At 34.5% G+C, this 13,038-nt stretch overlaps 1 protein-coding gene across 1 annotated transcript; it reads left to right on the top strand.

The window, feature by feature from the left end:
* The first annotated feature begins 5,100 nt into the window (after positions 1–5,100).
* On the top strand, positions 5,101–12,174 carry LOC110700439 (protease Do-like 9). Its single transcript, XM_021877979.1, has 10 exons — positions 5,101–5,463; positions 5,976–6,265; positions 6,494–6,693; positions 6,780–6,960; positions 7,111–7,302; positions 8,393–8,625; positions 9,361–9,444; positions 10,871–10,921; positions 11,141–11,245; positions 11,382–12,174. Exons 2-10 carry the CDS (start codon positions 5,977–5,979, stop codon positions 11,490–11,492), a joined length of 1,446 nt encoding a protein of 481 aa, XP_021733671.1. The 5' UTR covers positions 5,101–5,463; position 5,976; the 3' UTR covers positions 11,493–12,174.
* The last annotated feature ends 864 nt before the right edge of the window (positions 12,175–13,038 follow it).

Genomic DNA, 13,038 nt, shown 5'->3' with positions numbered 1-13,038 from the left:
TATTCTTAACGGCGCAAAGTAATTTTTGAGATATAAATTTTCAACTATCGGAAGAAAAAGCCCCTAAATTTAGTTTTTACTTCAGATTTGTAAATAATGCATTTATGTTGGATTTTTTATTTTTAAATGTACATAATTACTTTGATTTTTCTGACTAACTACGCGTCTAACCTAGCTAGCTAAACAACTAGTTTGACAAACAAGGGGCCAATGTACATTTTGTATATTGACTCCAATGTACCTAATATGAAGCTCCAACATACCACAATAACAAAAGAGAAAATACATGTGTTTATCACAATAATGGAAAGAACAAGGACACACACGTAGGGGAGTACGTTCTTAAGCAATATATAGGAAAGGGAGATTAAATGATGTGTTGATATTAGGTACAAAAGGGTCGGAAGGCATGCTCACTTTGACACTTTTGTAATTGGCAACCTTGGCTTAAAGTTCTGTCCTAATAATTAAAGGAACATAACTTCAATCATTTGTAATTTTATAAATGGGGCTGCTAGAATAAGTAAGGATTAAGCAAGCAATTTGATTATATTGCCTAAGTTCTAAGGGGGTTTGAATTTATATATGTTAGAAAAACAAAGGCAAATATAAAAAGCAACATCATGAAATATTCTTTATTTTTATCCAAAACAATTATTTGGACCATAATGTACTTGCTAAATTTGATTTAAATCTAGTGTCCAAACAATTCTTTTGCAGCAAATATTAAGGGCATGTTCTCTTCAACTTATTTTCGGTTCAGTTCAGTTCAGTTCAGTTTAGTTCAATTCATTTCTTATCTTAATTTCCTTCTCTCATAAAATATTCAGTTCAGTTCAGTTAATCAGGACAAACCCTAACTTACTACTTTTAATTATTTGTGTCTTTTAATATTGTACGAGGACTCTCTATTTGTTCTTGAAATTCGACTTGCTTTTCATTTTGAATCATTTCTAAAGTTCGATTTACTATTATTTTAATTATTTTATGAAAAAACCCACTTACTAACTTATCCCTATATTATTTTGACCTTTTTACCCTTTATTATTCCTTATTTTTCTTGCATTCACTCACAATTTTACCTCATCTTGTTTTAATTACTTTACTTTTTTATGTACTAGGGTAGCTAACGCGCGCGATGCGCACGCCATAGCTACTCATATCCGGAATCTCTTTTGGTTTGACATTACATTACAAATTTAATTATTGACAACATAATGAGAGAAAATATATAAATAAATACACAAACTTTTAAAAAAATCGGGTGTACAATAATTATTGTACATCCATTTTAAATCTCTCTTAAAGTGATCAAAAGTTACTCCTAAAATGAATAAAAGTTACCCTAATATGTATAAAGTAACCCAATACAAATAAAAATAATCTACGTTTTATTGGTAAAGAACCACATTTTAAATGACTAAAATTCAATTATTAGTGATTGAAAGTAATTTTATCACCCTTATAAAACTTTTCTTGTTCGATTTATATAAAAAAAAATCATATTATGTTCAAAGTTACCCAAAAAAAGGCAAAAAGTTACCCTAAATTGGCTTAAAGTTACCCTTATACGGCTCGATGTACACTAATATTAGTGTAAACCGGATGTATACAAAAGTTTTTGTAATAAATATATATTTAGGGGTATAAATGTCCGCACATTATTCTTAAGATGAGTTAAAAATAAAGAGATAATAATCACTAATGAGCGCAAATAAGTAAATAAACATTTTAAATGGTATAATTGTCCAAACACTATTCATTTAAAAAACTTGTACATATTAACAAGGGTATAACACTACTAATTATATTATTGAATTTGAGAGAAAAACACACACACACACAACTTACCTTCAGAGCCCTTATATTAATACAAAATGCTCTCTACGAAAAACCCTAGTGACAACCATGAAATTGAAGGAGTTATGTCTTCGATAAGTGCAATTACTAGATATATCAAGGATCACTATTATGGAGATAATAAGTTCCTTACATAGGGTCGTCAATGTTTGGTGCTAGATATGACAATTGATTTTTGGGCTAGCGTAATGGCCCAAAGCCTTATAGAATGGATCCTACAAGGTCACACATAAGAGTATTGGGTTAAACAAGTTAGAGACCCATTATTGGGCCTCATGAGTACATGACATACCATGTTGATAATTGGGCTTGGATAGTTAGAAGAGTCTAATGGGTTTTGGACTTGACATGGTTTTATATCTAGATATGATCTACAAATATAAACCATGCCTAGGGTTGCATAACAGAATAATTGACATATAGTGAATTGTCACACAAGCAGCCAAGCATCCCAAAACCCTAACTCTCTCTCTCTACTCGGCCCTCTCTCTCTCCTCCCTGTCCGTACGGCCCTCCTCCCCGGGTGGCGCGTGTGGTGGCGTGTGGGTGGTGTTGTGGTGTGTTCGTGGCTTAAATCTCCGTTGAAGGTTGATTGAAGTGTTCAGTCACAACTAACTAGCATTAGTGGAGGTTTAATCCATGCTCATGGACTAAGTAGAGGAATCACGCTTGGGAATCTTTATCTCCCTTTGTTCTTGCTCGATCGCACGTGGAATCACGCTTCAAAGGTACGATTATATGTTCTTTATGTGTTATGCATTAGAACTTGGGATTAGGTACTATATGAATATAATTCATGTTATTTCCGCTGCGTAGTACCTATAATTCCCTACAGTGGTATCAGTTAGCCTATTGCATTTACGCATATTGACTATAATTCTTTGATAGTCCACAATTTTAATTCAATTAGAAGGGAGAATAATTTAATTATGGGTCAATTATTATATTAAATGTGATTTAACTCTTGGAATTGATTAAATGTGATTTAATAATGCTCAAAATAGCCATGAAGAGATCCGAATTTTGCCCCTAATCACTCAAAAATTTCGAAACCCACCCTATTTTTTCCGAAAATTTCGAAACCCTAACCCTAAATTATGAATTTTGTGTTTTGGTTTTGATTTAATTCGTTTAGTATGTAATTAATGATTTTAATCTATTTGATTTCATGATAAATTATGATTTTTTCATGATCAAATTATTTAATTGAAGTGTTAAATTAAATTGGGGATTAATTTCATGAAGAACCCTAATTTCAAGATTGAATGTGATTTAATTTTGAAATTAATTGGACCACATTAACATTAATTTAATTTTACAAAATATGTTTTGTTTTAATTAATTGTGTTTCTTATGGCAGGTAGTCGTTCTTCGGACAGAGACTGCTAAAGCTGCTACTGCAGATATTCTGGTGACACACGGCATTCCTTCTGCAATGTCTGATGATCTTAAAACATAAACTGAAGTCTGAAGCTCGCTTTTCACATATAGGTGTTTTACAGTTGTATACTCTTTTACCTGTTTATGGTGAACAAATTTACACCCTATCAAATACCTTAAACACAGCAGTCTGCAAGAGTTCAGTTTGCACGCCTCCATCATGAGTCATGCATGACTCATCGAAAATGTGTGCTCCATTGTTACTACTGTTTGATGTGAAGCCAAATCAGTAAAGGGGTAGTAATCAAATATGTATTGTATTTTATATATTTATTGTAATTTAGTTAACTATTTCAGATTTTTTGAGACTGAAAAGGGGTGAATTAATTAATCTGTTCATGAACCAGTTTACCCCCTCTTACATGCATTGATTTCACTCCTGAGTTTACAATATATACATACACATTTCTTTTAGTTTGTATGCGATGTATCTTGAATTTGTGGTAAGATTCCTACTTTCCAATGCAAAATGTTGTAAGATCAAGTATCAACCTTTTCATTTAATATCATGTGTTGAAAGGAAAAATGCAATGTTTTGGAGCATTGAGGCAAGGCCCCTACAGGAAGAAGAAAAAACAGAACAGAAAATAGAACTAAAACAATGAACTGCTAATCAGCAACCATCCTTGGCAAGGCCATTCGCGGGATGTCTTCATCATATAAGATAAGAACAAGTTCCAATGGTGGCACTTAGACTAATCATCTCTTCTATTTTGATTCTCACCCTTGTTTGCCAATCCATTTGCAGCATAATTACCTTGTAGCGATGATAAAGTTCTACTTTTCGATCAATCTTGACTGATGTGAGTACATTCGCCTCCATATTGTTCCGAGCTTTTAAGAGCTATCATTGCGGCTTGATTATCCATCTGTATTATGAGCCTTTTTACTTTCATTCGGCTTGCTAATTGGATACCAAAAGCCTTTACCTTTAGATTGCCCTTTGCAACACCACCTAAGTTCTAAGCAAGCCAATCGTGAGAGGTGGCTTTCAACCTGATGAATACTTCGTGTTGATGTCTTGGAATTTTACTACTTCTAGTGTCCTTATCAAGATCTTGATATCTCATTATCACGATTGTCCCATTTTACCTGGATTACCCTACAACAATTAACACATCTGACGATCTTATGATATCGAATTCTAGCATTTAGTAAACAAGAAGTAGCATCTTTAAAAAAAAAAAAAAAAAAAAAAAGTAGCATCAAACAAATGATGTATCATAAGTATGTGACTATGTGAGTAGTGAGAGACTGAGAGTTATTGATTATTGGATTAAGTAAAAAGGCAACAAAAAAATGTTAATTGCAATATGTGATGTGATAAACAATATATGTGGTCAAACAAGAGTGATAAATAGCTAGAGTTAACAAAAGTTGACACGATACGAATCGGACACGAAAAAAAATTCAAAATAAGGTCAAGGGTTTTAATACACATTTAATTATATGGGTCAACACGACACGACATAACACATTTAATTAAATAGGTCAGGTTAGTGTTGAGAATTCCAACACAAAACTAACATGAATCAGCTTGCTTTTAAAAAATGACCTATATTTTTAGTGGGGCTAATATTTTTACTTATAACACGACAACACGATATAAATCGGACATCATAAAGATAAAGAGGGTAGTATTAAGGGTTTTCGACACGATTAATTAAATGGGTCAACACGACACAACTCGTTATTAAACGGGGCAGATAAGTTTTGAGATCCTCTATCCTAACTTTGAACACCAACACAAAAATAACACCACACGACACGACACGACATATCTGTGACTCTAAGATAGCGCAAGAGTCCAATTGTCACAACTTACAAATATTACTTTGAACTAGACCTGGGGAAGGATTATTTTTCACTTTGATAGCGTGCATTTTTGGTTTGTTACTCTGTATCAGTGTTTTCAATTCTAGGGTCAGGTTTGATTTTGGTTTCTTACATTTTTGGTACTGTACTCTACTCGAGTACTCGTACTAGATCTGTGGAAGTATTCTTTCTTCTTGAAATCTTGATAAGTTGGTGATTTTCGGATTTTCCTCTTTTGGGGTGGCAAAAAAAATACTTAAGGGCGGCTTGAATTGAAGGTGACGCCATTGTTGTTCAACCTCAGCAAAGATGATTCATCTTATCGCTTTCCTTTCATCCGACAACGTGGTAATTCTTCCTAATTTTCGACATTAATCGACTTTAATTATTGTTTTGCACGTTTTTATGCAGTTATTTGATTTCGTAAGCTTTGTTTTTTTCCCACTTTTGGTTTTATTTTGTATTAAAATACCCAATTTGTCAAATTGAGGTGGTGGGTATAAAAAGATCCAGTCTTTGAATAATCCAATAAATTTAAATGTGGTGAAAGAAAAGATAAGAGTCGACACAATACTTTTTGTGATCAGGTGATGAAAGCTATATGATTAGGTCATAATGTTAATTTGTTATTAATATTGACTAATTTGTTATAATATTGATTAAACTTACCGACCAACTGCCACTCAATTGTAGTATATAAGTACTCAGAAATGGGTAATTACCATCAGAAAACAAAGCAAACTTTTCAAAACAGTAGACGGCTTAGCAAGTAGCAACTAACTATTCCTTTTTTGGAATTGTATACGACCCTTGTGGTGTTAATTTTCGTGTTGTGTAATGCCGAGTTTTTTCAAAAACAGTATGAATGGCAATGCTGGTAAAAAACCGGTGGCAGTTTCCGAGCCTGTTGTGCCATTGCTGGATGCCGTGGTGAAGGTGTTTTGTGTTCGTTCAATACCGAATTATTCCCTTCCGTGGCAGAGGAGGAGGCAGTGTAGCACCTCCAGTAGTGGATTTGTCATTGCAGGGAGAAGGGTTTTGACAAATGCACATTCTGTGGCACACTACACTCAAGTTAAGCTCAAGAAACGCGGTTCTGATAACAAGTACTTGGCCACTGTGCTTGCTGTTGGGACTGAGTGTGATATCGGTATGATAGTTATAATTTCAATCTTTTTAGAATTGCTTTGATACTTGTTTTTGGTGCATTGGTAGCTCTAACCTGCAATTCTTAGAGAGAATGCTTTGCAAATGGCTTAGATGTCTTGCTGTTATTGAGTAGTGCTGACTGCTGTAGCTGACTAAGTTTAAAATTCTTCTGGTGCTTTTTCAAATTTCAAGTGTGCATAATGGGTTTGGGTTGCTTGTGGTTTTGCAGCTTTGCTTACAGTCGAAGATGATGAATTCTGGGAAGGTGTTTCACCAGTGGAGTTTGGCGAATTGCCAGCTCTTCAAGATGCTGTCGCTATCGTGGGTTACCCAATAGGAGGAGATACTATATCTGTGACCAGTGGAGTTGTTTCGCGCAGGGAGATCCTCTCTTACACTCATGGGGAGTCTGAGCTACTGGGCTTGCAGGTTCTTCATACGGGATTCTTGTTTTCATGTTTGACTTTGTTCCTGATCTCATTTCACTGATTAATTTTTTATTAATGCTGTTGCAGGTAGATGCTGCCATAAACGCTGGAAATTCTGGTGGTCCAGCCTTCAGTGACAAAGGGAATTGTGTAGGCATTGCATTTCAGTCAATGAAACAAGGAGATGCTGAAAATATTGGTTATGTTATTCCTACACCTGTCATTGATCACTTTATTCAGGATTATGAGAGGAACAGAGCATATACAGGTATGGTTCAGCTGAAAAGTTTGGTCATTTTGATTTTGTTGTGCTCATCTTTCAAAATCACCAGATAGCTGTTGAAGTAACTTCATTTTGGTTTATTCTCATGTCTTTCAAAAAATGTCTTATCTAACGCAAGATATGAATTCTTCTCAGGGTTTCCAATTCTTGGGTTTCATTGGCAACCAATGGAGAATCCCGACTTACGCATAGCAATGGGAATGAGATCTGATCAAAGGGGTATACTTGTTAACCGAGTTGAAGCTACTGCTCCTAATTCCGAGATTTTTAAGCCATTAGATGTTATCCTTAGTTTTGATGGGGCTGATATTGGAAATGATGGAACAGGTAATTAATTTTTAAAAATGTTATGCTCTACCCTTCACCCTTACTGGATTCATGTCAACATTATATTCTTTGAACTGTTGCATATATGTTCTTATAGATGCTCAGCTGCTCACTGTGTTCAATTTACTTGCTTCAAGTATCTGTTAATGTTAGGCTTTACCATTTATTTAATCAAACATGTTTTATAGTTGCTTAAGTGTCCACACACTTGTAATAATCTAACAAAACCACTTAGTTGATATGAAGAGTCAATGTAATGTTGATGCTCATTCACTCTTACAGCATCTATTTTTAGGCTAGTTTTAAGGATATGCAAAATATGGATGCCATTGTTAAGGTGTAAAGTATGTTTCTTAGATTATTTACTTCAACTGGCATTGTTCCCTTATGCTAATGGAACTCTTGTTCTTGGAAAAAGTGTAGTTTTAATTCTTTTTTTTTTTCCTTATCAACTCCGGTCTGATGATGACAATGTCTGGTCTACAAGTGTTTTTTTTTTTTTTTTTTTTTTTTTTTGGAATTTTAATGATTGGTGGCCTTTAATTTTTCTCATGTAACTCCCGTGAATCAATCAACATCTTATATCCATGGGAACAAATAGTTTGATAGGGCCAACAGGGGCAACTAAACTTTCCATGGAGGTGACATAACCAAACATTATGTATTTTCTTTTCCTCATGGAATTTGTAGTTTGCACAGCTAGTTACACCAATACATATTTGGTCGTATGTATCTTATATCTTTAATGTTTGTTTTTTGCGGATTCAGTTAAACTGCAAATGTTTGATTTGTTTCTGCAATTTCAAAGTCAGAAACAAACATTTCCTTAGTTGGATGTTTTTGGTCTTTGTTTTGACCATGATGCCTGCTCTGTAATCTGCTGCTGTCATTTTGATATGGTTATCTTAACCTTCAAAATTTATCAAAAATTATTTTGCTTATAGAACAAAGTCTAAATCACGCATTTTGGTTGAACAAACTTTTATTTTGCTTTTATACCAAATTTCGACATTACATGAAAGTTTTCAATTTTAATAATGAATTGTGTACGGTCTATACGCAAAATAACCCTATGGCTATCCTTTTGTAGTTCCTTTCAGGCATGGAGAGCGTATAGGTTTTAGTTACCTTGTATCACAGAAGTATCCTGGCGAAAATGCCAATATTAAGGTACTACGTGATTCGGTGATGCATGAATTCAACATCAGACTTGGTATTCCCAAGAAGCTCATTCCAGTGTGTATTAAGGATGGACCTCCATCATATTACATACTCGCTGGGTTTGTTTTCACTGTCGTCTCGGTCCCATATCTCCGTTCAGAGGTTTCACTCTCTCTCTGTCTCTTTCTCTCTGTGTGTGTGTGTGTGTGCGCGCGCGCTTGCTTGCGTGTGTAAAACAGATTAATATGCGTGCTTGTTCACAGTCTCATGATTAACATGTGACTAATTGATGGTGGACACATGTTGCTTAATTTTTATGGAACACAAGCTGTAGCCATGGAATTTGGATTGATAAATTTGATATTTAACGTCTTATCACTCTTACGATTTCTGATTTAGTTTTAACCTAAATTAAGTTGTCAGTCAAAATATGAACTGATTTGACTTGAATCTTTAAACCCTTCTCCAACTTGCTGATCTATTTTGGCAATAGGTATCCTTTGTCCAAGTTTTATATCTTTGTAATTTGCTCATGACTAGCAGCTGCTGCAGTACTAATTAGGGCGTGAATAATATTCATGGGCCTTCGGGACGCTTGTGGTTTTCTGATATGTTACTTTTATTGCGGTTGAGCTGAAAATGATGTCTGCTAAATTGCTGATACAGTTCTTGCTGGAACTTAACCCGAACTTTTATTGTTTAACTAGATGTCTAGATAACTGATGTTTCTCAAACATATGTTGGTATATTGATTGGGCAATTTAAGTTATTCCATGTCACTGTTCCCCTCTACTTCCCATCTGTAGATGTAGAGATTATATTTGATGGAAATCTTTTATTTGTACACTGGTATTAATTTTTATGGTTGTGTGAACTGATCGCTGTTTTATTTTTCAGAATGATGTTACTGTCGATATTTTGCACAAACTTCAATTTTCGATGGCACAATCAGAAGATGAAGATCTTGTTGTTATATCTCAGGTTTAGTATCTTCCTCCTGGACACCAATAAACAATTGAACATGACTGCATGAACATATGTGTGTTTTGTTAATGTTAGAAATAATTGTCTTGAAATCCTTGGATTATAATTTGTATGTATAGGAGCACTTGAAGGTATTTAGAAAAGAAACAGGATATTTATATGTATAGGAGATCAATGAGAATAAAAAAAAGGCAAAAATATAAAATAAAAGGTTTTAATTTAGCTTTTGGTCCATAGTTGCTTTAGCATGTTCAGGGAATCAGGGACTGTATACAACTTTGTTGATGATTTAATTGCATCAACTCTATACTTAACTATCTTTTTTCAGTTTGTTATTTAGATTTTAGAATTTCTATCTTCTACTCTTAGCTTCGTCTTCATTTGTTGCAACATTTGGTTTTGGCACACTTTTTTGTGTAAATAACAAATTATAGAAAAATGTAAGTGTGGGTTCCAACTTTAGAGAGATAGTAGAGAAAAGAACCAGATGTGATATGCAACTTATTTGGGTCACCCCTAGAAGGAAATTGTAGCAACTAATGTGGTATAAAGGTAGTGGTACAGTATATCAACAATAATAAAAAATAAAAAAAGAAATAGAGAATTGAGGAAGAAGAGAATTTGGGGAAATTGGATGATTGACTGTAATGTGATGCCTTTAAATCATGAAATTGGGCTTTAAGTTGCTGTACACTCTCAACAACAATCTGATGCAAGGTAAATTTCTCTTAACAAAATTCTGATTATTTTCACTCTCACCGATCTCCTCTATATATAGACTCCTCTATGTATGGATATCCAACTTCCTTTTTCTCCCCTCTTCAAAAAAAAAAAAAAAAAAAAAAAAAAAAAACTACTGAACTTATTCCCTGAGCTACTAGTTATGTTGCAATACATTGCTCTCCCTCTAGACTATCTATTACATTTGTGTTGGCTGAGGCAGGCACTACAAGACTTGCCTGGGCTTTCATCGAGACCCCTGCTTAACTCTTAGATGACTACCCGAGAATCACACTCCCAACTATCTGCTTCACATGTTTACCAACTATCGGTGCCATTTAAATTCCCAGATTTTTTTTTAGTTTGGCTCATATTGGCTTGAAAGTATCTGTTGTATTGAGTTATCTTCTTTTAATCAGTGATTTTCTTGATATATTATTAAGTTTATTACATGGAAGATACTATGTATGGCTTTTACGTTGAAATCAAAGGATTTGCAAGCGAGACTAGATAAAGAATTGCACATCTGAGGAAGCACCGATTTGCAACTTCTCACTTGTCATTTCACATTGATGGTCCTAGTTATGTTGTCTTTTCTCATTATTGGATATGCTTAAGTTGCAGCAATTTCCCTCATGATACAATGTGTTGAGTTGCAGATTGCATATATATATACCTTATCTTTTAGTCACCGTTTATGTAGGTTCTTGTGGCTGACATTAACATCGGATATGAAGGTCTTGCTAATGTCCAGGTATGTATTAGCTTCTCATTTAAACTTACTTAGAAGTATCTTTTGTTTCTTTGGTGTGTGTGTGTGTGTGGGGGGGGGGGGGGGGGAAGGGGTCTATGTAAATTGTTCCTGTGATTTTCCTCCCTCTGCCACATTCTTCAGCTGTGAGCTTGTGCTGATTTCATTCCTCTCTGAAAGTTGGCTTATCAATGCAACATTTTTTTGCTGCTTTCCTGTTAGGTTCTTGCGGTCAATGGTAACCCTGTGAAGAACTTAAAAAGCTTGGTAAATATGGTGGAGTCCTGCAATGATGAATATCTGAAGTTTGATCTAATTTTCAACGTGGTCTGTTTTCTCTCTTTTATAAGCTCTCTCTAGCATTACATATGTGATTATAAATATAAGCATGGACACATTTGGGAATTGGGAGGCATCACAACTGAACGCAGTTTGCAATTGATTGTTTTGTTTCTTATGGCAGATAGTTATTCTTCGGACTGAGGCTGCTAAAGCTGCTACTGCAGATATTCTGGCGACACACGGCATTCCTTCTGCAATGTCTGATGATCTTAAAACATGCGTTGAAGTCTGAAGCTCGCGTACCATACATAGTTGTTTTGCAGTTGTATACTTTGTTACCTGTCTGCAAGGATTCGGTTTACATGCCTACATCACGGGTCATCACAAATTCACAATTGTGTGCTTTATTTTTTGATCAGTAATGTATGCTTCATTGTAACTATTGTTTTATGTGCAGCCAATTTAAATACAATGTAGTAGTCAAGTTTGTACTTTATTATATGTATTGTATGAAAGCTGATTGATTCACCTTTTTTGAGAGTGAAAATGCTTAGATTTGTCATCCTTTATTTCGTTTTTCTTTATCTGCACCATTTTTTTTTGCTAACTCATATTTTCAGAGAAACAATTATCTTTCGTTCATTCGATTTCCCTAATTGGCGAATGTAGAAGTACTCAATCGTATGCGATTATAGAGTACAGTATAAAGCTATGGTGAATTGGTGATTGATTGATGATGATAGTGTAGTATTTCATATGGTATGAAGGAAAACATAGTACATCTACTTTACTCATACAAACCAACTAAAGGGTTAAAAACTCGAAATCTCACAAAGTTGCTACGAAATTTCATTGAGGCTTCTTGGTGCACAAGGACAAGGCAGCCTAATCTATGTGCATTCTTTCCAATACCGACCAATTGTTTCTACACTATCAATTGATGTGAAACGTTGACATAGTAAGGACTGTACTAGTTCTTACACAAGAAGCGAACTGTACTTATCGTACTATTTCTTGCTTTCGACCCACTTCCCATGGACCACGGCACAATGCACCAACTACAACTTAATCGGTATATAAGAACCTCAAGGATATGGGCAGTCCGCAGTAGTAACAACTTCTACAAACAAAACAACAATCCTAACACAATATGCCTATGACGTTGGAGAAGAAATGTGGTTGTGATAACGGGTTGCTGATGGACGCGGTGGTGAAGGTGTTTTGTATGCATACAAAGCCAAATTTTTCGCTTCCTTGGCAAAGGAAGAGACAGTATAAATCCACAAGCAGTGGGTTTATCATTGAAGGGAGGAGAGTTTTAACGAATGCTCATTCAGTTGACTACTACACTCAAGTTAAGCTTAAGAAACGTGGGTCTGATACCAAGTACTTGGCCACTGTCTTAGCCATTGGAATTGAATGTGATATAGGTATGTTGTTTAACTTGTTTTGCTAATGTTAAAACTTCAAACTTCAATGATAGCTAGTTTTGTTAAGCTTTTACTTTTGGCATTTACCAGTCTCTTTTGGTTTCGTTTATCAAATTAATCAATAGAACTCATTCAACTTAATACTTTTTTTTTTTTTTTTTTTTTTTTTCTGGGGACAAGGCGTTAGATCTATATCGAAGGAATATAAAATTAGAGCTTTAATGTGTATTTATAATTAGTTGTATCAAAACCTACTTTTTGTTTATTTGTCTATTTATGCTTGATTAATATAATACAACCTTGAATTTATGTTTTTTGTACACCATATTTTTCAGATATGACATGTACGTAGATTCAGATGACAATTATAACGTCTACTATATATATCGAGATTTTAGATATTAATCT

This window comes from Chenopodium quinoa, unplaced genomic scaffold (genome assembly GCF_001683475.1).
Source record: "Chenopodium quinoa cultivar QQ74 unplaced genomic scaffold, ASM168347v1, whole genome shotgun sequence".
Classification (NCBI taxonomy): domain Eukaryota; kingdom Viridiplantae; phylum Streptophyta; class Magnoliopsida; order Caryophyllales; family Amaranthaceae; genus Chenopodium; species Chenopodium quinoa.
This window is presented reverse-complemented; position numbering and strand designations above follow the sequence as displayed.

What these genes read in the sequence shown, in the direction of transcription:
- LOC110700439 (XM_021877979.1), top strand. Translation starts at nt 5,977, where the DNA reads ATGAATGGCAATGCTGGTAAAAAACCGGTGGCAGTTTCCGAGCCTGTT. An exon ending in ATCTTGTTGTTATATCTCAG is followed by an intron (nt 9,445 to 10,870) that starts GTTTAGTATCTT and finishes CCGTTTATGTAG; the next exon opens with GTTCTTGTGGCTGACATTAA. An exon ending in TTGATCTAATTTTCAACGTG is followed by an intron (nt 11,246 to 11,381) that starts GTCTGTTTTCTC and finishes TTCTTATGGCAG; the next exon opens with ATAGTTATTCTTCGGACTGA.